This window comes from Oratosquilla oratoria, chromosome 13 (assembly GCF_046742065.1).
Source record: "Oratosquilla oratoria isolate Oo_2021 chromosome 13, ASM4674206v1, whole genome shotgun sequence".
Lineage (NCBI taxonomy): Eukaryota > Metazoa > Arthropoda > Malacostraca > Stomatopoda > Squillidae > Oratosquilla > Oratosquilla oratoria.
Window position 1 is genome coordinate 259542 of NC_134789.1, and position 27078 is coordinate 286619.

Genomic DNA, 27078 nt, shown 5'->3' on the forward strand with positions numbered 1-27078 from the left:
TTTGCATTTTTTGAGTCCTGTGGTACCTTTCCTTCCTTGAATGAGTATTTAGTTATATTGTATATTTTGTCCGTCAATTTCTCTGTGCATTCATTCGGTATCCAGTTTGAAATTCCATCCAGACCATGCAATTTTCTGACATCAAGGTTTTTTTATTTGGTGTCTGATTTCCTTCTGTGATACAGTTATTTTCTTCATTGGGGGGGATCTCTCTCTCTATTCCCTCACAGTTCTGTGAACTTTCAATTGTGAATACCGATTTGAAATGATTGCTCATAATTTCAGCCATTTATAGTTCTTATGTATATTCATAATTTCCCTGGGGTATTGGCTGCTTGTTATTGTGGCAAAGTAGCATGCAGTCGATACTTTAGGGTCTATATGGGGTGCCCCTATGGACCAGAGCCACAAATCATTTTGTCTATGATAGAGGAAAACTCTGTTCATAGAGAAATGATTACACTTTTATACTACGACTGTCCCTCCGTTATGCTGTCCCCCAACCCATTGTTGCTGTCCTGTACCATTTCTCTGAGTATTCTTTTTCTATGGTGGGGGAAAAGAATATTCCCACCAAGTATTCCCACTTGGATCGTAAGAGGCGAGAAGAAAGGGACGGGGATTGGGACTAGGCATCCTTCTCCCTGTAGCCCCACAGGACACATTCCTAAATGAAAAAGCAAAGGCATAAGAGGGTCTGGAAGTTCTCGGACCAGCACCCTAAGGTTTGGGTCTTTTAATGTGCGTGGATGTAGTAGAGATGAGAGTAAAAGGGAAGAGATAGGTAGTATGTTTGTGAGAAGAAAGATGGATGTGTTGGCTTTGAGTGAAACTAAGCTGAAAGGGAAGGGCGATTGTAAGTTTGGGAGTGTAAGTGGGAGGTTATCAGGAGTGAAGAGAGGGCGAGGGAGGGAAGGGGTGGCTATACTAGTAAGTGAAGAGATAGGTAAACGGATAGTGGAGTGGAAGGAGGTTTCCTCAAGGATAATGTGGATGAAGGTGAAACTGGGAAAGGAGATGTGGGTTTTTGTAAGTGCATATGGGCCTGGCAGTGAGAAGAGTGTAGAAGAAAGGGAGGCCTTTTGGATAGATTTAAATGAGTGCATAGAGGGTTTAGGGAGAAGTGTAAATGTAATAGTACTAGGAGACCTTAATGCTAGGGTAGGAAATGATCCAATTGATGGAGTGGTTGGGAAATGTGGAGTTCCAGGAAAGAATCGTAGTGGAGAGTTGATTGTGGAAATGTGTCTAGAAAGAGAGTTGATGATAGCAAATACAATGTTTCGGAAGAAAGTCAAGCATAAGTACACATGGGAGAGGGTGGTGGATGGAAGGGTGGTAGATAGAGCTTTAATGGACTATGTAGTGGTAAATAGGATTATGATAGGAAGAGTTAAGGATGTACATGTGCTAAGGGGAGAGGGTGGGGGAATATCAGATCATTTTCTGGTGGAAGGTAAGTTGAGAGTGGAGGATAGATGGAGAAAGAGGAAAGGGACAAAAGGTAGGGAGGTGCTTAGAGTGAACTCTTTAAATGAAGATGAAAAGGAGAAGGAGTACAAGAAGCTGAAGGAGGAGTGGGAGGGAGTGAAGGATAGAGTAGAGCTAGGTGTGGAGGAGGAATGGGGATGGTTCAAGGAGGGAGTCACAAAGTGTGCAAAGATGGTGTGTAGAACAAAAAGGACAGGAGGAAATAGAAGGAAGGGTAGTCAATGGTGGGATGAGGAAATGAAGAAGGTTGTAGAAGAGAAGAAGTGAGCTTACACAGATTGGTTACAAAATAGGACGTGGGAGTCATATGAGACGTACAAAGAAAAGAAAAGAGAAGTAAAGAAAAGGGTAGAGGCAAAGAGGAGAGCAGATGTAAAATGGGGTAAGAGTATGACAGAAAATTTTGAAAGTAATAAAAAGATGTTTTGGAAAGAAATTAAGAGAGGAAGAGGAGGTGAATCAAGTAGAGAAGAAAAGGTAAAAGGTGCAGATGGAGAGATGATAATGGAAGAGAAGGCAGTAAGGGGAAGATGGGCAGGATATTTTAAGGAGTTGCTAAATGTGAAGGAGGATAGGGAGGGAAAGATAGCTGCAGTGGGAAATGCTAAGAAAATGAGAGTGATGAGTGAGGAAAATGGAGGAGAAATAAGGAAGGATGAAGTGAAGGCAGCAGTTAAGATGATGAAAGCAGGTAAGGCACCTGGTCTGGATGGATGCCATGCAGAATGTCTTAAAAAAGGAGGTACAGTGATGGTGGACTGGCTGGTGAGGTTATTTAATGTTTGCTGGAGAGAAGGTAGAGTGCTGGAGGACTGGAGGAGTGCTTGTATAGTTCCACTTTACAAGGGAAAAGGGGACAAGTGTGAATGTAGTAGTTTCAGAGGGATTAGTTTGTTAAGTGTAGTTGGGAAGGCTTATGGGAGGATCTTGATTGAGAGGATTAGGAGAGGAAGAGAGGGAGTAATTGGTGAGGAACAGTGTGGATTTAGGACAGGTAGAGGTTGTGTAGATCAGATTTTTGTGGTAAGACAGATATGTGAGAAAGCTATAGGAAAGGGGAAGGATGTTTTTTGGGCCTTTATGGATCTGGAAAAGGCTTACGACAGGATAGACAGAAAGGCACTGTGGGAGGTTATGCGGATATACGGGATAGGAGGAAAGCTTCTCGGAGCTGTCAAGAGTTTTTATGAGAGTAGTAGAGCTTGTGTCAGGATTAGAAATGGAGAGAGTGAGTGGTTTGAGGTAAAGGTGGGACTTCGTCAAGGATGCGTTATGTCACCCTGGCTGTTCAACTTATACATGGATGGGGTAATGTGAGAGGTAAATGCAAGGGTAGTGGGTCAGGGATTGGAGATGTTTAAAGAAAATGGAGAAAAGTGGGAGGTGAGCCAGCTGTTGTTTGCGGACGACACTGCGCTTGTGGCAGGATCGGAGGAGGGATTGAGGAAGTTGGTGACAGAGTTTGGGAGAGTGTGTGATAGAAGAAAGCTAAAGATAAATGTGGGTAAAAGTAAGGTGATGAGATGTACAAGGGGTGAAAGTGGCAGTAATCTGGAAGTGAGCATTAAGGGAGAGCAACTGGAGGAAGTGGATAGTTTTAGATACTTGGGTGCAAATGTGGCAGGAAAAGGTGGAGTGAAGGTGGAGGTAGAATGTAGATTGAGAGAAGCGAGTAAATGCCTTGGTGGATTAAAAAGTGTAATGAGGAATAGACATTTGGGAATGGATGCTAAGAGGAGACTGTATGGAGCAGAAACATGGAACATAAGAGAGGAAGAGAGAAGGAGCTTGAATGTGTTTGAGATGAAGTGTCTGAGAAGTATGATGGGGGTTACTAGGCTAGATAGAGTGAGAAATGAGGAGGTGAGGAGGAGAACAGGGGTGGAAAGGGAGTTGGGAGATAGGGTTGATGAAAGAGTATTAGGATGGTTTGGACACATGGAAAGAATGAGTGAAGAAAGACTAGTAAAGGAGATATGGAAGGCAGATGTGGAGGGAGTGAACATGAGGGGACGTCCTAGGATGAGGTGGATGGATGGGGTGAAGGGGGCTTTGGGGAAGAGGGGAATGTCTATTGAGGAAGGATGGGAGAGGACAGAAGACAGGGGTGAATGGAGAATGGTTGTATATGGAAGATGTTGTGATGCATGAGGTGGAATGGATGGGGGGATGGGGGGGTGAGGTAGTGTGTGTGAGCAAAATTTTGACGCAGCCCGAAGGGATTTCTCCCCATCCTCTCCTTTATATGGGGGGACGGAGAGGGGGGGTCGTCGATTTAATGAAGCGGCCTTGCTGTGGATGTGCTGTGTCTTGCGACACTGCTTCTGACCCAGGGCAGTGGACAAGGTGCAGGGATGACCCGTCATCTAGGAGGTGCTAAGATGGGAGGGAGGGTGGAGGGGTGTGGAGTGTTTTTGGGGATGGAATGGGTGGGAATGATTTTATGCCTTTTCCTTTTTGGCTACCTCCCTAGTAAGGGGGAAAAAGCCTTGGTATATGTATGTATGTTTATTTTTAAGTTTACCATTTACATACCTGTAAAATAGTTTAGGTTGTTCCTTACATTTTTCTATTATGTCTCTTTTATATTTTCTCTTTTCATCTCTACGTATTTTTACATAATCATTTCTTAGTTTGATGTATGTTTGCCATTTACTCATTTTTTTGTCTTTTTTCAGTTTTTTCCAAGCTTTGTCTCTTCTATCCTTAGCCTCACTACATTTTTTGTAATGTTGCAATGGTTGTTGAACAAATATGTGGATAGAGGGATAGAGTGGAGGTTGGTTAACATGATAGTGTCATGGTTTTGGGGTTGGTAAGAGTGAAGGGAAATGAGAGCTGGCCAGTTGTTGTTTGTATTTACCTAGTATTTACCTAGTTGTATTTTACGGGCCTGGAGCTATGCTCTTTATGACCTGTTTTTGTATCACTGCTTGTGGCTGAGTGTGAGGATAGACTGAAGCAGTTAGTGGCAAAATATGAGAGGGAGTGTGAGAGGAAAAAGTTGAAGGTAAATGTGGGCCAACAGTGATGAGATGTACAATGAGTGATGATGATGGCTGGTTTCAGGTAAGTTTAAAGGGTGGAAGGCTGGAAGAAGTGGAGAGTGTCAAGTATTTGGGATTACAAATGGCAATGTTTCCAAAAGACTGAGTACTTCCTTCACTTCTACATTTATATCTTCTAAACCCAAGTTAAGTTTAATGTGCGTGGATGTGGTACAGGTGAGAGTAAAAGGGAAGAGATAGGCAGTATGTTTGTGAGAAGAAAGATGGATGTGTTGGCTATACTAGTAAATGAAGAGATAGGTAAGCGTGTAGTGGAGTGGAAGGAGGTTTCTTCAAGGTTGATGTGGATGAAGGTGAAGCTGGGAAGGGAGATGTGGGTTTTTGTAAGTGCATATGGGCCTGGTAGTGAGAAGAGCATAGAGGAAAGGGAGGATTTTTGGATAGATTTAAATGAGTGCATAGAGGGATTAGGGAGAAATATCAATGTAGTTGTATTGGGAGACCTTAATGCTAGGGTAGGAAATGAACCAATAGACAGAGTGATTGGGAAATATGGAGTTCCATGGAAAAATTGTAGTGGAGAGTTGATGGTGGAGATGTGTCTCAAAATAGTTGATGATAGCAAATACAGTGTTTAGGAAGAAAGTCAAGCATAAGTACACATGGGAGAAGGTGGTGGATGGGAGGGTGGTACATAGAGCATTAATGGACTATATAGTGGTGACCAGGAGTATGGTAGGAAGAGTTAACCACTTCCATACGGTGACGCCTATGTAGGCGTCATGAGGAGCAAGTGGGTATGCGATGATGCTGACGTCGGCGTCTTGATTATATTTATTGTAGTCATACCTACGTAACCTCCATTCTCTCTAAACTGTCTTCATCATATTTTCTATGGTTATCAAAATTCACGGGTGAAAGAGAACGAACGATTGAGCACTGACTTTATTTTTTATAATGCGATTATTATGACGCAACATCGCACGTTGGGCAGCTAATGCTGCCAGATGTGCGATGTTCCCCGGAGTGAAGAGGTTAAGGATGTACATGTTCTAAGGGGAGAGAGTGGGTGAATATCAGATCATTCTCTGGTGAAAGGTAAGTTGAGAGTGGGGAATAGGTAGGAGCAAGAGGAAAAGGGCAGAAGGTAGTGAGGTACTTAGAGTGAACTACTTAAATGAGAAAGAAAAGGAGGAGTATAAGAAGAAGCTGAGAGAGGAGTGGGAGGGAGTGAAGAATAGAGTAGAACTAGGAATGGAGGAGGAATGGGATGGTTCAAGGAGAGAGTCATAAGATGTGCAAAGATGGTGTGTGGAACAGGAAGGGCGGGAGGAAATAAAAGGGATGGTAGTCAGTGGTTAGATGAGGATGCAAAGAAGGGTGAAGAAGAGAAGAAGCAGGCTTTCATAGATTGGTTACAAAATACAATGAGGGAATTGTATGAGAGGTACAAAGTAAAGAAAAAGGAAGTTAAGCCTAAGATAAAGGAAGCAAAGAGGAGAGCAAATGTGAAATGGGGTAAGAGTATAAAAAAAAAAATTGAAAGTAATAAAAAGATGTTTTGGAAAGAAATTGAAAGAGGAAGAGGAGGTGAATCAAGTAGAGAAGAAAAGGTAAAAGGTGCAGATGGAGAGATGATAATGGAAGAGAAGGCAGTGAGAGGAAGGTGGGCAGAGTATTTAATGGGAGTTGCTAAATGTGAAGGAGGATAGGGAGGGAAAGGTAGTTGCAGTGGGAAGTGCTAAGAAAATGACTGTGATGAGTGAGGAAAATGGAGGAGAAATAAGGAAAGATGAAGTGAAAGCAGCTGTTAAGATGATGAGAGCAGGTAAAACACCTGGGTTGGATGGATACCATGCAGAATGGATGAAAAAAGGAGGTACAATGATGGACTGGCAGGTGATGTTATTTAATGTTTGCTGGAGAAAGGGTAGAGTGCTGGAGGACTGGAGGAGTGCCTGTATAGTTTTACTTTACAAGGGGAAGGGGGACAAGTGTGAGTGTAGTAGTTTCAGAGGGATCATCTTGTTGAGTGTAGTTGGGAAGGCTCATGGGAGGGTCTTGATTAACAGGATTAGGAGAGGAAGAGAGGGAGTAATTGGTGAGGAACAGTTTGGGTTTAGGACAGGTAGGGGTTGTGCAGATCAGATTTTTGTGGTAAGACAGATATGTGAGAAAGCTATAGGAAAAGGTAAGGATGTTTTTTGGGCTTTTATGGATTTGGAAAAGGCTTATGACAGGGTAGACAGGAAGGTACTGAGGGAGGTATTGCAGATATATGGGATAGAAGGAAAGCTGTTAAGAGCAGTCAAGAGTTTTTACGAGAGTAGTAGAGCTGGTGTTAGGATTAGAAATGGTGAGAGTGAATGGTTTGAGGTAAAGGTGGGACTTTTACAGGGATGTGTTATGTTGCCCTGGCTGTTCAATCTATACATGGATGGGTTGGTGCGAGAGGTGAATGTAAGGGTAGTGGGTCAGGTATTGGAGATGATTAAAGAAAATGGAGAAAAGTGGGAGATAAGCCAGTTGTTTGCTGATGACACTGTGTTTGTAGCAGGATCAGAGGAGGGATTGAGGAAGCTAGTGGCAGTTAGGGAAGGTTTGTGAAAGAAGGAAGCTGAAGATATATGTGGGCAAAATTAAGGTGATGAGATGTACAAGGGAAGAAAGTGGCAGCAAACTGGAAGTGAGTATTAAGGGAGAGAGACTGGAGGAAGTGGATAGTTTAAATACTTGGGTGCAAATGTGGCAGGAAAGGGAGGATGGGGGTGGAGGTAGAATGTAGATTGAGAGAAGCGAGTAAATGCCTTGTGGGATTAAAAAGTGTAATGAGGAATAGACATTTGGGAATGGATGCATAAGAGGAGATTGTATGAAGAAGTGACTGTGCCAACAGCACTGTATGGGGGAGAAACATGGAACATAAGAGAGAAGGAGTTTGAATGTATTTACCTAGTTGTATTTTACGGGAAGGGGAGCTATGCTCGTGGTGTCCCGTCTTCATATCTCATTTTATCTAAACTATTTTTAAATTCATGTATTGTTTTTGCACACACCACTTTCTCATCTAACTTGTTCCAACTGTCTATTACTCTGTGAGGAAAGCTGTTCTTTTTCAGATCTCTTCTGTAGCTGTCTTTCTTGATTTTCTCTCCGTGTCCTCTTGTATTTCTATCATCCCATTTTATCAGATTCTCTCTATCAATAATTTCTATGCCTTTCATGATTCTGTAAATAGCTATCAAATCTCCTCTCTTCTTTGCTCTAGTGTCTGTAGTTCAAGTTTTGCTAGTCTCTCTTCATATGATAGTTTTGAGAGTGTTGGTGCCAATTTTGTAATTGCTCTTTGTATTCTTTCAAGTTTTGTTATACATTTTTTTGTACTTGGTGACCACATCGTTGCAGCATATTCCAATCTTGGTCTTATCAGAGTGATTAGAATTTTCTTCACCATTTCTTCATCCAGGTATGTAAATGCCACTTTAATTGTTCTTATTAAGTTATAAGTTTCTCCAAAAATCTTATATGTTTCTCAGGTGACATATTATTCATAACAATGACTCCCAGGTCCTTCTCATTTTCTACTTTTTTTATTCCTTCTTCTCCCAATTTATATGATCCTGTTATTCTGTTTTTGCTTTTTCCAAATTCCATTATACTACACTTTATAGTGTTGAACTCCATCTCCCACTTCCTACTCCATTCCCATACTTTATTTAGATCACTCTGTAGTGACTCGCAATCTTCTTCTGTGTTCACTTTTTTTAATAGTTTTGCATCATCTGCAAAGAAGCTCATATAATGTTTGAGATGAAATGCCTGAGAAGTATGATAGGGGTTACTAGGCTAGATAGAGTGAGAAATGAGGAGGTGAGGAGTAGAACAGGGGTGGAAAGGGAGTTGGGAGATAGGGGTGATGAAAGAGTATTGGGATGGTTTGGACACATGGAAAGAATGAGTGAAGAAAGATTAGTAAAAGAAGTGTGGAAGGCGGAGGTGGAAGGAATGAACATTAGGGGTCGTCCTTGGATGTGATGGATGGATGGGGTAACAGGGGCATTGCAAAAGAGAGGAATGTCTGTTGAGGAAGGACGGGAGAGGACAGAAGATAGGGGTGAATGGAGAAGGGTTGTGTATGGATGGTGCTGTGATGCATGAGGGGTAGTGGGTGTGGGATGAGGGGTGAGGAAGTATGTATGAGAAATAAATTACCGCAGCCCGAAAGGTTTTCTCCCTGTCTACTCCTTTTCTGCATGAGGGGACAGAGGGGGGGGCGGGTCACCGAATTAGTTAAGTGGCCTTGCTGTGGTCTTGCAACACTGCTTCTGACCCAGGGCAGTGGACAAGTTGCAGGGATGACCCGTCATCCAGGAGGTGCCAAGATAAGAGGGTGGAGGGGAGTGGAGTATGTAGGGGATGGAATGGGTGGGAGTGATTTTCTATGCCTTTTTCTTTTGGCTACCTCCCATGTAATGGGGGAAAAAGCCTTTCATATATGTATGTAAACCCAAGTTATTGCTCACCTTCTCAAAATTAATTCTGCCTTACCTGTGATTCATTCCTTGGCTCAGTTTGACTATCTACCAACTGAAATTTAGTTATTTCATGGTCACTTTCTCTATAGGGCAAAAGTTTTTAAAGAGCCAGTGATGGTTGGCTCATTAATGTGCAGCAAGGTCAACCCTCTAGGATTGTCATCTTTTCATACTCAAATCACCTTTACCCATTGGGTCATGGTGGTCTCCATTGCTGTATTAAACAGCATATTACCCCAAGACTGCCTTACCACTTGCTTTCTTCTCCCCCAGTTGATCTCTTTGCAGTAAGTCACTCAAAAGGACTGTATTTTTACTATATTTAATAGTTTAATTTTAAAGACGAGTTGTATCCAACAATATTTCTTGATGTTCATATGTATTCCAAGCTCTTGTTTTGAGTGGGGTGAGGGAGGCATAGGCCATCATGAAATATCTTCTAATTGGCCTTTTGGTTCTAATTTTCAGATTAATTTTTTTTCAGCCTTGCCCTCACTTAGATTCACTTCTTCCGCTATTATGTCATTTGTCACAATTCCACACCACCCACTTAATCTTCTCTGTATCTTCTCCAGATGGTATATCTCTTATTCCTCAGCTGTAGATTAAAAAAAAATAAAAAATAAAAATAAAATTGGGAACTTTGTTTCTGCTGCACAGAAAATATTAGGCTTATTTACTATTAGGTAATCATTTATCTTTAACCTGGCCAGTATTAAACCATCTACATTAGCTTGGGTTACTTTCATTTTTCTCGTAGTACTTCCTGTGCTGTGTTATTCCATGTCCTTTGAAACCATTTCTTTACACTCTGAGAATACTAATAAACCTACTGTTTTTCTTCTGTCTTTACAATTTTGTCCTTGGCTTCCTTTACAAGTTCCCATGTCTTTGCACATTCATCCTTGTTGCATCTTTACTGACCAAAATGTTTTTAGATATATCTTTTCCTGCCTTCTGAGACTAGCTGATTACTTCATTTGCTATGGCTTGTGACCTACTGGTAAATTGTATTTTCACTGGACATGAGTCATTCTTCTTGTACTGGCCTAACCTAAATGCAGCAACCTGACCATTCACATTTGAGTTATTTCCCTTTATTGTAATTACCTAGTAATTACCTAGTTGTATTTTACGGGAAGGGGAGCTATGCTCGTGGTGTCCCGTCTTCATATCTCATTGTATCTAAACTATTTTTAAATTCATGTATTGTTTTTCCACACACCACTTTCTCATCTAACTTGTTCCAACTGTCTATTACTCTGTGAGGAAAGCTGTTCTTTTTCAGATCTCTTCTATAGCTGTCTTTTTTTATTTTCTTTCCGTGTCCTCTTGTATTTCTATCATCCCATTTTATCAGATTCTCTCTATCAGCAATTTCTATGCCTTTCATAATTCTGTAAATAGCTATCAAATCTCCTCTCTTCTTTGCTCTAGTGTCTGTAGTTCAAGTTTTGCTAGTCTCTCTTCATATGATAGTTTTGAGAGTGTTGGTGCCAATTTTGTAATTGCTCTTTGTATTCTTTCAAGTTTTTTTTATACATTTTTTTGTACTTGGTGACCATATCATTGCTGCATATTCCAGTCTTGGTCTTATCAGGGTGATTAGAATTTTCTTCACCATTTCTTCATCCAGGTATGTAAATGCAACTTTGATTGTTCTTATTAAATTATAAGTTTCTCCAAAAATCTTATTTATATGTTTCTAAGGTGACATATTATTCATAACAATGACTCCCAGGTCCTTCTCATTTTCTACTTTTTTTATTCCTTCTTCTCCCAATTTATATGCTCCTGTTATTCTGTTTTTGCTTTTTCCAAATTCCATTATACTACACTTTTTTGTATTGAACTCCATCTCCCACTTCCTACTCCATTCCCATACTTTATTTAGATCACTCTGTAGTGATTCACAATCTTCTTCTGTGTTCAGTCTTTTCAGTAGTTTTGCATCATCTGCAAAGAAGCTCATATAACTTTCAATTCCTTCATCCATATCATTAATATATATAGCAAACATTATTGGGGCCAGAACTGTTCCTTGCGAAACACCGCTTATTACTTCATCCCATTTTGAGTGTTTGTCTCTTATCACTACTCTCATTTTCCTTTCTTGCAAAAAGTCTTCCATCCAATTAAGCAGTTTGCCCTGTATACCTCCTTCAGTTTCTAATTTCTTAAGCAACTTCTTATGTGGTACTTTGTCAAAAGCTTTTTTTAGGTCTAGAAATGCACAATCGGCCCATCCATCTCTTTCTTGTATTATATCTATTAGCCTTAAATAGAAACATATTAAATTGGTGACGCATGATCGTCCTTGTTTGAATCCAAATTGCCTTGGATTTAACACTTTTTTTTTCTAAATATTTTACCCATTTACTTTTGACAATTCTTTCACAAATTTTTGCTATTGTACTTGTTAGAGAGACTGGTCTATAGTTGGTAGGGTCTTCTTTATTTCCTCCTTTATATATAGGTACTATATTTGCTTTTTTCCAATCTTCTGGAACTTTTCCTTCTTTCAAGGAACTGTTTATTATGCTATGTATTTTGTCTGCCAGTTCATTCCTGCATTCTTTCAAAATCCAGTTTGCTATTTCATCTGGTCCATGTGATTTTCTGACATCAAGATTACTCAAGTGTTTCAATATTTCGTTCTTTGTTACTTCTATTTCTTTCATGGGAGGGACTTTCTCTTTCCATTCGATCTCTTCAGGTTGTATGTTCTCCCTTGTAAACACTGATTAAAAATGTTTGTTCATAATTTCCGCCATTTCCATTTCCTCTGTATATTTAACTCAACCTTGTCTTAATTTCTCCAAGTCTTGTTTGTTTTTCAATTTGTTGTTTACAAATCTGTAAAATAGTTTTGGTTGATCTTTACACTTTTCTATGACATCTTTTTCATATTTTCTCTTTTCCTCTCTGCACGTTTGTACATATTCATTTCTATAACAAGTATATATTTTCCATTTTTCAGACCTGTCTTTTTTCCATCTGGTCCAAGCTTTGTCTCTTTTGTCTTTTAACTCCCTACAACTTTTATTGTACCAGCATTTTACATATTCTTTTTCTTGTTTTTGTCTTGGGACATACTTTTCCACTCCTTTGTAAATTTTTGTCAAAATATTCCATTTCTCTTCCACTGTTGTTTCTTCTTTGTATATTTCTTCCCAGTTTTCTTTTTGAAAGAATTCTCTTATTTTATCAAAGTTTGTTTTTTCATACATTCTTCCTTTTCTGTATTGTTCATTTCTTTTCATGTATTTTTCTTCATTTAGTTCCAGTTCAATCAATATGTGGTCACTTTTACTTATTGGTGTTTTATATTCAATCTTGTCCACTATTCTAGGTTCAGATGTAATTATTAGGTCTAGTCTCGATGGTTCTTCCTCATTTCTATACCTAGTGTTCTCCTGTATCCACTGTGTCATTGTATTGTCAGTAATCATCTCAAGTAGAGCGTTTCCCCATGAGCCGTCTCCACCCTTTACTGTCATCTCTTCCCAGCAGATTTCTTTGCAATTAAAGTCGCCCATCATAACTATTCTTCCTCCATCTTCCATTATCTTGTTTAATGTTATCTTTGTGTCCTCTAACATACTTTTATGTTCACTCTCTTCCCACGAGGCTGTTTTCGGAGGCACATAATTTATCACAAACTTTATGCTCTTCTTATCTCTGTCTTCCACTTAGATCATAATCATCTCTACTGTATTCTTTCCATATGTGACACACCTCACGTTTATATCCTTCTTAGTCAGGAACATAACTCCACCCCCTTGCTTTGTCTCTCTGTTTCTAATCCAATAATTATATGCATCATGTCCTACACTGTTGGGTGGTAGTGGACCTTTTAATTTTGTTTCTACAATTCCCATTATGTCCAGTTCTTTTTCCTTCAAATAATCATTCAGCTCATTCAATCCTGTTATTAATCCATCTATATTTGTGTAAGACACTCTTAGTTTTCTGCCACATCCATTGTGTTCTCTGTTTCCCTTTTGTTTTTCTCTTGTATGTCGAATTTCCTTACTTTCATATTCATTACTCTCCAATAGAATCTCTCTTTTTCTGACTCTGTTCTGTTCTCGTTTTTTTCCTTAGCTTCAAGTCTTTTCTCTTTTTCTTCCTCTCTTTCCTTTTTATTTATTTCCCTTTTTATCCATACCTTTTTATATTGTTCACTTGTTGCTAGTTTCCCTGTTTTGGATAAGATATTCTCTGCCGTCGTTTGTGACCTGAATTTAATCTTAATTGGTCTGGTCTTATCTGTACTATACTTTCTGAGTCTGAATTTCTCTTCGATTTGTTTCATTATTTCTGGTTCATCTTCCTGAACTAATTGTAGTAAACTGCTTACTTTTTCATTTTCCTCTTTGATTCTTGAGGTTCTATCTGGGTTATGTTTCTCTTCCATTCCTATTATAATTATACATTTCTTTTTGCCTGCTAAGTCTCTTACAATATTCTCCTTCTGTCTCATCACTTTGATAACTGAGTCTTCAGTTCTTTCATTTGCTGTTTAATTATATCAGTAAATGCAACTTTACTGTTTTCTTGGATTGTCTTCCAACCCTTAGCTTCTTTAGCTATGGCCTCTTTGTTTTCTTTATTATTCCTCTTTAATTCTTCATTCTCCTCTTTTACTTCTTTTAACTGTCTTTTTAGTTCTTCTATTTCCTTAATTAAGTTTTTGTTTGCCCTCTCTGGTGCTTCCAATCTTTCAACCCTTTCAGCCATTTTTGACATTCTACCGAACCTACTCTCCCAATGTTCAGTCATTTGTTCAAGTTTTTCTTCAAGTCTTGCCAGTCGGGGGAGGTTGGTATCCTCCCCCCCTCCTTAAATCCCTGGAAATTATTATCCTCACCTTCTATTGTGCTACTCATATCTATGTTTCTAATCTTTACATTTTTGTTAGACCCTTCATCGTCACTAAACTGGTCCGGCCCTCTTTTGTTTACATGGCGTCTGCCTGCCTGGGCCAAGTCCTCTCCTTCCTCATTTCCTTCCATTTCCCTCAGTGATCCCTCCCCTTCTCCTTTTTCCTCATTTTCCCACTACACCACGAGCAATTCCCCCCCCCCCTGTAAATACAATAGGTACTTCCTTTGCTTTGGGATCCACGAAAATTTCACTTTTTCTTCAGAACATCCTCTACGCCGTCCATTCGGTGGAGTGTATTTACCTAGTTGTATTTTACGGGAAGGGGAGCTATGCTCGTGAGGTCCCGTCTTCATATCTCATTTTATCTAAACTATTTTTAAATTCATGTATTTTTTTGCACACACCACTTTCTCATCTAACTTGTTCCAACTGTCTATTACTCTGTGAGGAAAGCTGTTCTTTTTCAAATCTCTTCTATAGCTGTCTTTTTTTATTTTCTTTCCGTGTCCTCTTGTATTTCTGTCATCCCATTTTATCAGATTCTCTCTATCAGTAATTTCTATGCCTTTCATGATTCTGTAAATAGCTATCAAATCTCCTCTCTCTCTTCTTTGCTCTAGTGTCTGTAGTTCAAGTTTTTCTAGTCTCTCTTCATATGATAGTTTTGAGAGTGTTGGTGCCAATTTTGTAATTGCTCTTTGTATTCTTTCAAGTTTTTTTATACATTTTTTTGTACCTGGTGACCATATCGTTGCTGCATATTCCAATCTTGGTCTTATCAGGGTGATTAGGATTTTCTTCACCATTTCTTCATCCAGGTACAGTATGTAAATGCAACTTTGATTGTTCTTATTAAATTATAAGTTTCTCCAAAAATCTTATTTATATGTTTCTCAGGTGACATATTATTCATAACAATGACTCCCAGGTCCTTCTCATTTTCTACTTTTTTTATTCCTTCTTCTCCCAATTTATATGCTCCTGTTATTCTGTTTTTGCTTTTTCCAAATTCCATTATACTACACTTTTTTGTATTGAACTCCATCTCCCACTTCCTACTCCATTCCTGTACTTTATTTAGATCTCTCTGTAGTGATTCACAATCTTCTTCAGTTTTCACTCTTTTCAGTAGTTTTGCATCATCTGCAAAGAAGCTCATATAACTTTCAATTCCTTCATCCATATCATTAATATATATAGCAAACATTATTGGGGCCAGAACTGTTCCCTGCGGAACACCGCTTATTACTTCATCCCATTTTGAGTGCTGGTTTCTTATCACTACTCTCATTTTTCTTTCTTGCAAAAAGTCTTCCATCCAATTTAGTAGTTTGCCCTGTATTCCTCCTTCAGTTCCTGATTTCTTAAGCAACTTCTTATGTGGTACTTTGTCAAAAGCTTTCTTTAGGTCTAAAGATGCACTCCGCCCATCCATCTCTTTCTTGTATTATATCTATTAGCCTTGAATAGAAACATATTAAATTGGTGACGCATGATCGTCCTTGTCTGAATCCAAATTGCCTTGGATTTAACACTTTGTTTTTTTCTAAATATTTTACCCATCTACTTTTGATAATTCTTTCACAAATTTTTGCTATTGTACTTGTTAGAGAGACTGGTCTATAGTTGGTAGGTTCTTCTTTATTTCCTCCTTTATATATAGGTACTATATTTGCTTTTTTTCAATCTTCTGGAACTTTTCCTTCTTTCAAGGAACTATTTAGTATGCTATGTATTTTGTCTGCCAGTTCATTCCTGCATTCTTTCAGTATCCAGTTTGCTATTTCATCTGGTCCATGCGATTTTCTGACATCAAGATTACTCAAGTGTGTTAATATTTCGTTCTTTGTTACTTCTATTTCTTCCATAGGGGGGACTTTCTCTTTCCATTCGATCTCTTCAGGTTGTATGTTCTCCCTTGTAAACACTGATTTAAAATGTTTGTTCATAATTTCTGCCATTTCCATTTCCTCAGTGTATTCAACTCCCTCTTGTCTTAATTTCTCCAAGTCTTGTTTGTTTTTCAGTTTATTGTTTACAAATCTGTAGAATAGTTTTGGTTGATCTTTACACTTTTCTATGATATCTTTTTCATATTTTCTCTTTTCCTCTCTGCACGTTTGTACATATTCATTTCTATAACAGGTATATATTTTCCATTTTTCAGGTTTTCTGTCTTTTTTCCATCTGGTCCAGGCTTTGTCTCTTTTGTCTTTTAACTCCCTACAACTTTTATTGTACCAGCATTTTACATATTCTTTTTCTTGTTTTTGTCTTGGGACATACTTTTCCACTCCTTTTTTTTAAATTTTTGTCAAAATATTCCATTTCTCTTCTACTGTTGTTTCTTCTTTGTATATTTCTTCCCAGTTTTCCTTTTGAAAGAATTCTCTTATTTTATCAAAGTTTGTTTTTTCATACATCATTCTTCCTTTTCTATATTGTTCATTTCTTTTCATATATTTTTCTTCATTAAGTTCCAGTTCAATCAATATGTGGTCACTTTTACTTATTGGTGTTTTATATTCAATCTTGTCCACTATTCTAGGTTCGGATGTAATTATTAGGTCTAGTCTCGATGGCTCTTCCTCATTTCTATACCTAGTGTTCTCCTGTATCCATTGTGTCATTGTATGGTCAGTAACCATCTCAAGTAGAGCGTTTCCCCATGAGCCGTCTCCACCCTTTACTGTCATCTCTTCCCAGCAGATTTCTTTGCAATTAAAGTCGCCCATCATAACTATTTTTCCTCCCTCTTCCATTATCTTGTTTAATGTTATCTTTGTGTCCTCTAACATACTTTTATGTTCACTCTCTTCCCATGAGGCTGTTTTCGGGGGCACATAATTTATCACAAACTTTCTGCTCTTCTTATCTCTGTCTTCTACTTCCATCATTATCATCTCTACTGTATTCTTTCCATATGTGACACACTTCACGTTTATATCCTTCTTAGTCAGGAACATAACTCCACCCCCTTGTTTTGTCTCTCTGTTTCTAATCCAATAATTATATGCATCATGTCCTACACTGTTGGGTGGTAGTGGACCTTTTAATTTTGTTTCTACAATTCCCATTATGTCTGGTTCTTTTTCTTTCAAATAATCATTCAGCTCATTCAATCCTGTTATTAATCCATCTATATTTGTGTAAGACACTCTTAGTTTTCTGCCACTTCCATTGTGTTCTCTGTTTCCCATTTGTTTTTCTCTTGTATGTTGACTTTCTTTAGTTTCATATTCACTACTCTCCAATAGAATCTCTCTTTTTCTGACTCCGTTCTAATCTCGTTTTTTTCCTTAGCTTCAAGTCTTTTCTGTTTTTCTTCCTCTCTTTCCTCTTTATTCATTTCCCTTTTTATCCATACCTTTTTATATTGTTCACTTGTTGCTAGTTTCCCTGTTTTGGATAAGATATTCTCTGCCGTAGTTTGTGACCTGAATTTAATCTTAATTGGTCTGGTCTTATCTGTACTATATTTCCTGAGTCTGAATTTCTCTTCAATTTGTTTCATTATTTCTGGTTCATCTTCCTTAACTAATTCTAGTAAATTTCTTACTTTTTCATTTTCCTCTTTGATTCTTGTGGTTCTATCTGGGTTATGTTTCTCTTCCATTCCTATTATAATTATACATTTCTTTCTGTCTGCTAAGTCTCTTACAATATTCTCCTTCTGTCTCATCACTTTGATAACTGAGTTTTCAGTTTGTTCATTCATTTGCTGTCTGATTATGTCAGTGAATGCAACTTTGCTATTTTCTTGGAATTTTTTCCAACCCTCCTTGTTCTTATTATTCTCCTTTAAGACTTTATTCTCTTCTTTTACTTCTTTTAACTGTTTTTTTAATTCTTCAATTTCCTTAGTTAAGTTTTTGTTCGCCTTCTCTAGTTCTTCCAATTTTTCAACCCTCCGTACAATGTTGTTAACATGACCGAACCTACGCTCCAAGTCCTCAATCATCTTATCTACCTTCTCTTCTAGTCTTGTCGGTCGGAGGGGGTTTGTGTCCCACCCACCCTCTTTAAATCCCTGGAAAATGTTCTCATCACTTTCTACTGTATTGCTCTTATCTATACTTCTAATCTCTACATTTTTATTAGACATTTCATCGTCGCTCAGCTGGTCGGGGGGCCATTTGTTTACCGTTCGCCTGTCTGCCTGGGCCAAGTCCTCTCCTTCCTCATTTCCTTCCATTTCCCTCAGCAATCCCTCCCCTTCTCCTCTATCCCTACTTTCCCACTACCCCATGAGCAATTTCCCCCCCACCCTGTAAAAACACTAGGCACTTCTCTTTGCGTTGGGATCCACAGACTTCAGTTTTTTTCAGAACGTCATCCAAGCCGTCCATTCGCTGAAGTGTGTGTGTGTGTGTGCTTTATCAATGAATAGTAATTTTAAGGACTTTTTGTCTGCAGAATATGGCAGCAGCTCGGCATGCTAATGCAACACTGATAGGTACAGGACTGACTATGGAGGGTATTAACCAGAATTACATCATGTATGACTTGATGTTGGAGCAGGCATGGCGTACCCATGGACTAGACTTACTGCAATGGTATGTGTATTAAGTAATTTTATATTCCTCTTGGTTATAATGCAATTTGAATGAATTATTTTCAGATAAAGTAATAAAAAGATGTTTTGGAAGGAAATTAAGAGATGAAGAGGAGGCAATTCAAGTAGAAAAGAAAACATAAAATGTGCAGATGGAGAGATGATAATGAAAGAGACAGTAGTAAGAGGAAGATGGGCAAAGTATTTTAGGGAGTTGCTTGTTAAGTGTAGTTGGGAAGGCTTATGGGAGGATCTTGATTGAGAGGATTAGGAGAGGAACAGAAGGAGTAATTGGTGAGGAACAGTGTGGATTTAGGACAGGTAGAGGTTGTGTAGATCAGATATTTGTGGTAAGACAGATATGTGAGAAAGCTATAGGAAAGGGGAAGGATGTTTTTTGGGCTTTTATGGATCTGGAAAAGGCTTATGATAGGGTAGACAGAAAGGCACTGTGGGAGGTTATACAGATATATGGGATAGGAGGAAAGCTTCTGGGAGCTGTCAAGAGTTTTTATGAGAGTAGTAGAACTTGTGTCAGGATTGGAAATGGAGAGAGTGAGTGGTTCAAGGTAAAGGTGGGACTTCGTCAAGGATGCGTTATGCCGCCCTGGCTGTTCAACTTATACATGGATGGGGTAGTGCGAGAGGTAAATGCAAGGGTAGTGGGCAAGGGATTGGAGATAGTTAAAGAAAATGGAGAAAAGTGGTAGGTGAGCCAGCTGTTGTTTGCGGGCGACACTGCGCTTGTGGCAGGATCGGAGGAGGGATTGAGGAAGTTGGTGGCAGAGTTTGGGAGAGTATGTGATAGAAGAAAGCTAAAGATAAATGTGGGTAAAAGTAAGGTGATGAGATGTACAAGGGGTGAAAGTGGCAGTAGACTGGAAGTGAGCATTAAGGGAGAGCGACTGGAGGAAGTGGATAGTTTTAGATACTTGGGTGCAAATGTGGCAGGGAAAGGTGGAGTGAAGGTGGAGGTAGAATGTAGATTGAGAGAAGCGAGTAAATGCCTTGGTGGATTAAAGAGTGTAATGAGGAATAGACATTTGGGAATTGGATGCTAAGAGGAGACTGTATGAAGGAGTGATTGTGCCAACAGCACTGTATGGGGCAGAAACATGGAACATAAGAGAAGAAGAGAGAAGGAATTTGAATGTGTTTGAGATGAGGTGTCTGAGAAGTATGATGGGGGTTACTAGGCTAGATAGAGTGAGAAATGAGGAGGTGAGGAGGAGAACAGGGGTGGAAAAGGAGCTGGGAGATAGGGTTGATGAAAGAATATTAGGATGGTTTGGACACATGGAAAGAATGAGTGAAGAAAGACTAGTAAAAGAAGTATGGAAGGCAGATGTGGAGGGAGTGAACATGAGGGGACGTCCTAGGATGAGGTGGATGGATGGGGTGAAGGGGGCTTTGGGGAAGAGGGGAATGTCTGTTGAGGAAGGACGGGAGAGGACAAAAGACAGGGGTGAATGGAGAATGGTTGTATATGGATGATGTTGTGATTGCATGAGGTGGAATGGGCGGGGGGGTTGGGGGTGAGGTAGTATGTGTGAGCAAAAGTTGACGCAGCCCGAAGGGATTTCTCCCCGTCCTCTCCTTTTATGCAATGGGGGGACGGAGAGGGGGGGGGGGTCGCCGATTTAATGAAGTGGCCTTACTGTGGATGTGCTGTGTCTTGCGACACTGCTTCTGACCCAGGGCAGTGGACAAGGTGCAGGGATGACCCGTCATCCAGGAGGTGCTAAGATAAGAGGGAGGGTTGAGGGGTGTGGAGTGTATTCAGGGATGGAATGGGTGGAAATGATTTTATGCCTTTCCTTTTTTGGCTACCCCCCTTGTAAGGGGGAAAAAGCCTTGGTATATGTATGTATATGTATGCTAAATGTGGAGGTGAGTGCAAGGGTGGTGGGTCGGGGATTGGAGATGGTTAAAGAAAATGGAGAAAAGTGGGAAATAAGCCAGTTGTTGTTTCCTGATGACACTGTGCTTGTAGCAGGATTGGAGGAGGGATTGAGGAAGTTGGTGACAGAGTTTGGGAGGGTGTGTGAGGGAAGGAAGCTGGAGATGAATGTGGGTGAAAGTAAGGTGGTGGGATGTGCAGAGGGGAGGGTGGCAATGGACTAGAGGTGGGCATTGGGGGAGGGAGGCTGGGGGGGGTAGATGGTTTTGGATACTTGGGTGCAAATGTGGCAGGAGGAGGAGTGGGGATGGGGGTTGGGAGAGGAGAGTGGGTGCCTTGATAGATTGAAGAGTGAAATGGGGGTTGGACATCTGGGAATGGATGCTGAGAGAAGGTTGTATTTACCTAGTTGTATTTTGTGGGAAGGGGAGCTATGCTCGTGGTGTCTCGCCTTTGTATCTCGCAGTGTCTAGTTTGCTTTTAAACTCATGAATGGTTTATGCACATAATATTTCATTGTACAGTTTGTTCCAAGTGTCCACTACTCTATGTGGAAAACTGTTTTTCTTCAGTTCTCTTCTGTAGCTATGTTTTTTTTGTTTGTTTTTTCCGTGTCCTCTTGTGTTTCTCTTGTCCCAGTTTAGTAAGTCCTCTCTATCAAGTATCTCTATGCCTTTCATGATTCTGTAGATAGTCAGTAGGTCACCTCTCTCTCTTCTTTGCTCCAGTGTCGGTAACTCCAGTTTAGCCAATCTCTCCTCATATGATAGGTTTGCAAGTGCAGGTGCCATTTTTATTACTGCTCTCTGGATTCTTTCTATTTTCTTTATATTCTTTTTGGTACTGGGTGACCACGATGTCACTGCATACTCTAGTCTAGGCCTTATCAATGTAACCAATATTTTTTTTTCATGTCTTCGTCCAAGTATGCAAATGCCGCTTTTATTGATCTCAGCAAGTTGTAATCCTCCCCAACAATTTTGTTAATCTGTTTATCATAGGACAAGTTGTTTGTGATAATTGCCCCCAAATCTTTTTCCGGATCCTACCTTCTTTACCTCCTTGGTTCCAATTGTATATTTTCCTGATATTCTATTTTTGCTTTTTCCAAACTCCATTATGCTACACTTCTTAGTATTAAAGTCCACTTCCCATCTCTGACGCCAGTTCCATACCTTATTCAGGTCTTCCTGCATTGCTTCACAGTCCTTATCAGTTTCTACTTTCCTTAACAGTTTGGCTTCGTCTGCAAAGAAGCTCATGTAACATTTCACATCCTTGTCCATGTCATTCACATAAATAGCAAACATTATTGGTGCCAATACAGATCCTTGCGGTGCTCCACTGATCACCTCTTTCCAATCTGAATATTTTTCTCTGAGCACTACTCTCATCTTTCTACCAGTCAGGAAGTCCTCCATCCATTTTAGTAGGTTCCCTTGTATTCCTCGTATGTGTTCCAGTTTTTTTTAGTAATTTTCTGTGTGGTACTTTGTCAAAAGCTTTTTGCAAGTCTAGGAATGCACAATCAGCCCATCCCTTTCTTTCTTGCACTATGTCTATTAGTCTTGAGTAGAAGCATATTAAGTTTGTGGTGCATGATCTTCCTTGTCTGAACCCAAATTGTCTTGGGTTTATTATGTTATTGTCTTCCAGATGTTTTACCCATCTATTCTTGATATTTTTCTCACAAATTTTGGCTATAGTGCTTGTTAGTGATACTGGCCTATAGTTGGTGGGTTCTTCCTTGTTTTCTCCTTTATGTATTGGTACAATGTTAGCATTTTTCCAGTCTTTAGGTATCTTTCCTTCTTTGAGTGAGCTATTTATTATGTTGTGTATTTTGTCCGTTAGTTCTTCTTTGCATTCCTTTATAATCCAATTTGCAATTCCATCCGGGCCATTTGATTTTCTGACGTCAAGGTTTGATAGGTGTTCTGATGTTTCTTTTTGTGGTGTTGTAAACTCACTCATGGAGGGAGACTGCTTGTTATTATCTACGTCCCAATTTTGTATTTTCTCTCTGGTGGAGACAGATTTAAAGTGATTGTTCATGACTTTGGCCATTTCTAATTCTTCTGTATACAGTATTCTACATTCCCTTGGCGTAGTTTCACCATTTCCTGTTTGATTTTAAGTTCATTCACATATCGATAGGATAGTTTGGGTTGCTCTTTGCATTTATCTATAATATCCTTCTCATGGTTCCTTTTCTCCTCTCTTCACACATTAACATACTCATTTCTATAGTTTATATAAATTTGCCATTTACTAGTTTTTTTTTTATCTTTTCTTCACCTTTTCCAAGCTTTGTCCCTTCTTTCTTTTGCCTCACTGCATCTTTTGTTGAACCAACATTTAATGTACTCTCTTGCTTTTGTCTTGGTACATGCCTGTTTACCCCTTCATTGTAATTTTCCATCAAGATATTCCATTTCTCATCCACTTTTGTCTCTTCCATGTAGAATTTTTCCCAGTTTGCATTCTGGAAGAATATCTTTAGTTTTGCAAAGTCCGTTTTGTTGTACATCAATCTTCCTTTCCAATGCTTTTCATTTCTCTCCATGTCTATTTCTCCCTTTAGTACAGTTTCGATGAGTATATGGTCACTCTTTCCAATTGGTGTCTTGTAATGGATTTTGTCCACAATTTCAGGTTCTGTTGTAAATATTAAATCTAGTTTCGATGGCTCTTCATTGCATCTGTATCTGATGTTTTCACTGACCCATTGGGTCATTGTGTATTCCATGGTCATGTCCAGCAGTACATTACCCCACAAGTCGTCTCCTCCTCACACTGTCATGTTATCCCAACAAATTTCTTTGCAATTGAAGTCCCCCATAATTACCAGATTACCCCTGCCCATTAGTATCTCATTTAGTGATTTCCTTGTATCTTCTAGCATTTTTGTATGTTCGTTCTCTTTCCAAGCATTCGTTTTTGGGGGCACATAGGTTACCACAATCTTTCTACTTTTCATATTCTTGTCTTTGACTTTATCATGATCAGTTCAACATTACCTTTGCCCTCCGTAATTTTTGTCACATTTAAGTCTTTCTTGGCCAAGAACATGATTCCTCCCCTCTGTTTCTTGTCCCTGTTTTTTATCCAGTAATTATATAGTCCTTGTCCAATATCGATGGATGGTATTTCACCTCTTAGTTTAGTCTCTACAATTCCCATTATGTCTGGTTTTTCTTCTAGCAGGTAATCATTGAGTTCGTTCAGACCTGAAATTAATCCGTCAATGTTAGTATAGGCCACTTTTAATTTTCTTCTTCCTCTATTATTTTCTGTCTTTGGTTTTTTCGTTTTGATGTGCCATTTCTTCAATCTCATGTTGATTACTCTCCAATGGAATTCCTTGCTTTCTGTCTCCGTTCTCATCGAGTTTTTTTTCCTTTGCTTCTTCTCTTAGTGACTTTTCTTTTTCTAATTCCACTGTATTCATTTCTCTTTTTATCCATATCTTATTGTACTTTTCACTCCTTGCCAAGTTGCCTACTTTTTCAAATATGTCTTCTACCATCTGTGACCTTAATTTTATCTTTAGAGGTCGATTTCTATCCTTAGAATAGCGACCGATTACATATGTCTCGTCCAGGTCTTTGCCTGCATCTCGTTCTCCCCCCTGAATTTCATTTAGGATTTCTACTGCTGTCTCTTTTTCTTCTTTTTCTCTCATGTACCTCGCAAATCCCTGTTTTTCTTTTAGTCCATATACAACAATACATTTTTTCTTATCTACTGTATCTCTGACCCAATTAGCTTTTTCATTAATTACTTGGATAATTGTGTCTTTTGCATTATTCTGCATTTGCTGTTTGACTATTTCTTTGAAAGCAATTTCCTTATTTTCAATGTTTTCCTTCCACTTCATAAATTTCTGAATACTTTCCTCACCTAGGTTCTCTTCGATTTTTTCCGTCATTTCTTGTATTTTATTGTTCACCTCTATTGTTCACTGCTATTGTTATTATCATTAATTCTCTTCTTTTTGTTATCACCTTTCATTCTCATTTATATCCCTTTTCATTTCTTTAATCTCGTTTGTAAGATCCAAGTTGGTTTTTCTTAGGTCAGAAATTTCGTGATTCGCTTGTGCTAAGCAGCCCATTAGGCCAATGATATCCTTTCTTTAAGTCCATAATTTCATTCTCCCACCATATCCTATTTTTGCTCATATCCCTCTCTATCTCTAATAATCGACTTAAGTTCCTGCTGTCATACTTACTAAATCCTGGAAAATCTTTGTTGTTGTTGATACATGTGTTTCGGGAGTGTTTGTTTACATCGTGGTTCGACAGACTGACGCCAGATGGCTCTGGTTCATGGTTGACTTTCGAGTCATTGTTTTCTTTCATTTTTGCTAATTCCGTGTTAATACAATTGGCTAGCACTACAGAGATATCATTTTGGACACTCACAATCACTCCCCACCCCTACAATACAAACCAGGTTTCCTTTTTCGTCGTAAATCCTCTTCTTCTTGGTCCCGCGATGATGACGACAATGATGGAGGTGTTTACTGCGTGAAGGCGAGTGTATGTGTGTATGCATCTGTCTGGGTATAGGGTCATTCACTGTCATGAGTCTGGCCTGAACTGTGTCACCTACAATCATTTCCTAGGACATCTATCCCTTTTATTGGGAGATCTGCTAATCCTACTTCAATGCTCACTGTCTGATCATCTATCTCAAGTAACACTTTAACTATGGGTGCTGACGTTGTCACTCCTGCTAATCCCATGGAGAATTGACCTATGCGTCTATTTTCTAACTTAGACGATGGGATAAATAGTGATGTTAGTAAGTTTGCGGACGACACTAAAATAGGATGCCTAATTAGGTCAGGAGACGACGCCCAGATTCTGCAGGATGATCTTAATAAATTGTTAACATGGTCGGTGAAATGGCAAATGAACTTCAATATCTCTAAGTGTAGCGTGTTAAACGTAGGGCTACACAACCCCAAAAATAGATACAACTTAGATAACACGTTTTTAGAAAAATCTGAGTGCGAGAGGGACTTTTCAGAGCTGCTTGGAGAATTTGAACGTGAAATTTTGGATATGCGACACATAAGAAACAGCAAAATTTGCAGCACTGGTATGTAAACAATAGAGCAAGACTATTTGTGTTCCTACGATTGATCACGAGTTTTAGTCGCTCGGTGGCCTACGTTTCTGTTTTATCTTTAAATTTCCTACCAAGTGCTTTGCACACACCAATCTCTCTATCCAGTGAAGAAAAAATATCCCGGACAGGAGGCCTCCATTTATATGTTACATCTTAAGTTCCGTATTTGAGTTGATACATCGAATCTTAACCTTTGACCCGAGTAGTGCTTACAATCCAGAATCTTAGATCAACAATTTGCCTCTCTTAGTCTTTGGATTATTTTCTTCATCAGATAAAGAAATATGGTGGAGTACAAACAACAAAATTTTACTGATTACATGATTCTACAAATTTATCTACTTACATCTACTACGTATATGATGAGAACAGAGTGCGGGTGCGGTAATCTTCCAAAAAGTGCTTGCCCTCCTTTTTTATACTACAACCATACAACACCAGTGCCATGACACAGGTGCCAACATACATCTAATTAAATTGTCCTATTTCTATTTACCCAGTTCCACACATTTCACAAGTATTTTTATTTTTGTGTGAAGAGGGCTTACAATATAGTCACTATTTTATATCTTATCCTAAAAGATAGTATGGCAAGGAAAAGGGGGGTTTCTACTTCCTTGCTTGGTTTGATTTACGTGCCCTTTGACCTCTGCTGGCAAAAGGCCCTGATTTCGTACTCTTCCGCTGCCGACCCACGAGTACCTTCGTGCGTAGTACTCACACCCATATAGGTCGCGGTGAATAAAGAGTTCATTGTTCCTCCACCGCCAGCCCTACATCGCTTTATGCTTAGGCCCGCGTCTATGTAGGTCGCGGTGAAAGAGATGCGTAGCACGATTTCACCATGATCATGGTGTGAACATGACACATAGCATTGGGATGAAGAGAGTGAAGTGAACCCCCCACCTCCCCATGAGGGAAATAATGGTAACATGAAAAGAAATAATGGACCAAATAATGAACCTTAATGTCAGGAAATCATACAGCCTGGATGGGATTGCAAACTGGATACTAAAAGAATGTAAAAACAAACTAATAGACAAAATAAATAATGTAATGAGCTGCTCACTTAAAGAAAAATACCAGAAGACTGGAAAATGCCAATATCATACCATTATATAAAGGGAGAAACAAAGAAGTCCCAACAAATTACAGACCAGTCTCTCTTACAAGCACAGTAGACAAAATTTGTGAAAAAAAAATCAAAAATAGATGGACGTCTTGTTGTGCAACAGGACAGCACAACAAGACGTCTCGTGTTGCCAACCAGCGACATTGCCACCAACCTGACACATATTTTAAGAACCACCAATTTGGAAGTAGTGTGCCAGACAAGCAGGACGACAAAAGACATCACGAAGACGAAAATACACAACAACCAAACACCGGGCACCAAAGCCGGTGTTTATCGTATTCCGTATGGGGTTACCGTATCTAGAAAGAATTTCACATGTTTTGGTACGTACCGTGTATTTTATGTCCCCATTGTTTACTGGTAGTAACTAGTAGGTAAATATTTTGATTTCTGAACCTAAAGAAAAGGTAAGAGTTCTTCCTAGC

At 39.2% G+C, this 27078-nt stretch overlaps 1 protein-coding gene across 3 annotated transcripts in view; it reads left to right on the plus strand.

Annotated features, from left to right (window-relative positions):
• Window positions 1-27078, plus strand: part of Naglu (N-acetyl-alpha-glucosaminidase) — a 192890-nt gene that overhangs the window by 106961 nt on the left and 58851 nt on the right. For all 3 annotated transcript variants that reach the window (XM_076196766.1, XM_076196765.1, XM_076196764.1), the window contains one exon: window positions 18341-18480. In XM_076196766.1, coding sequence (XP_076052881.1) covers window positions 18341-18480 — 140 coding nt within the window. The remainder of the gene's footprint in view (window positions 1-18340; window positions 18481-27078) is intronic.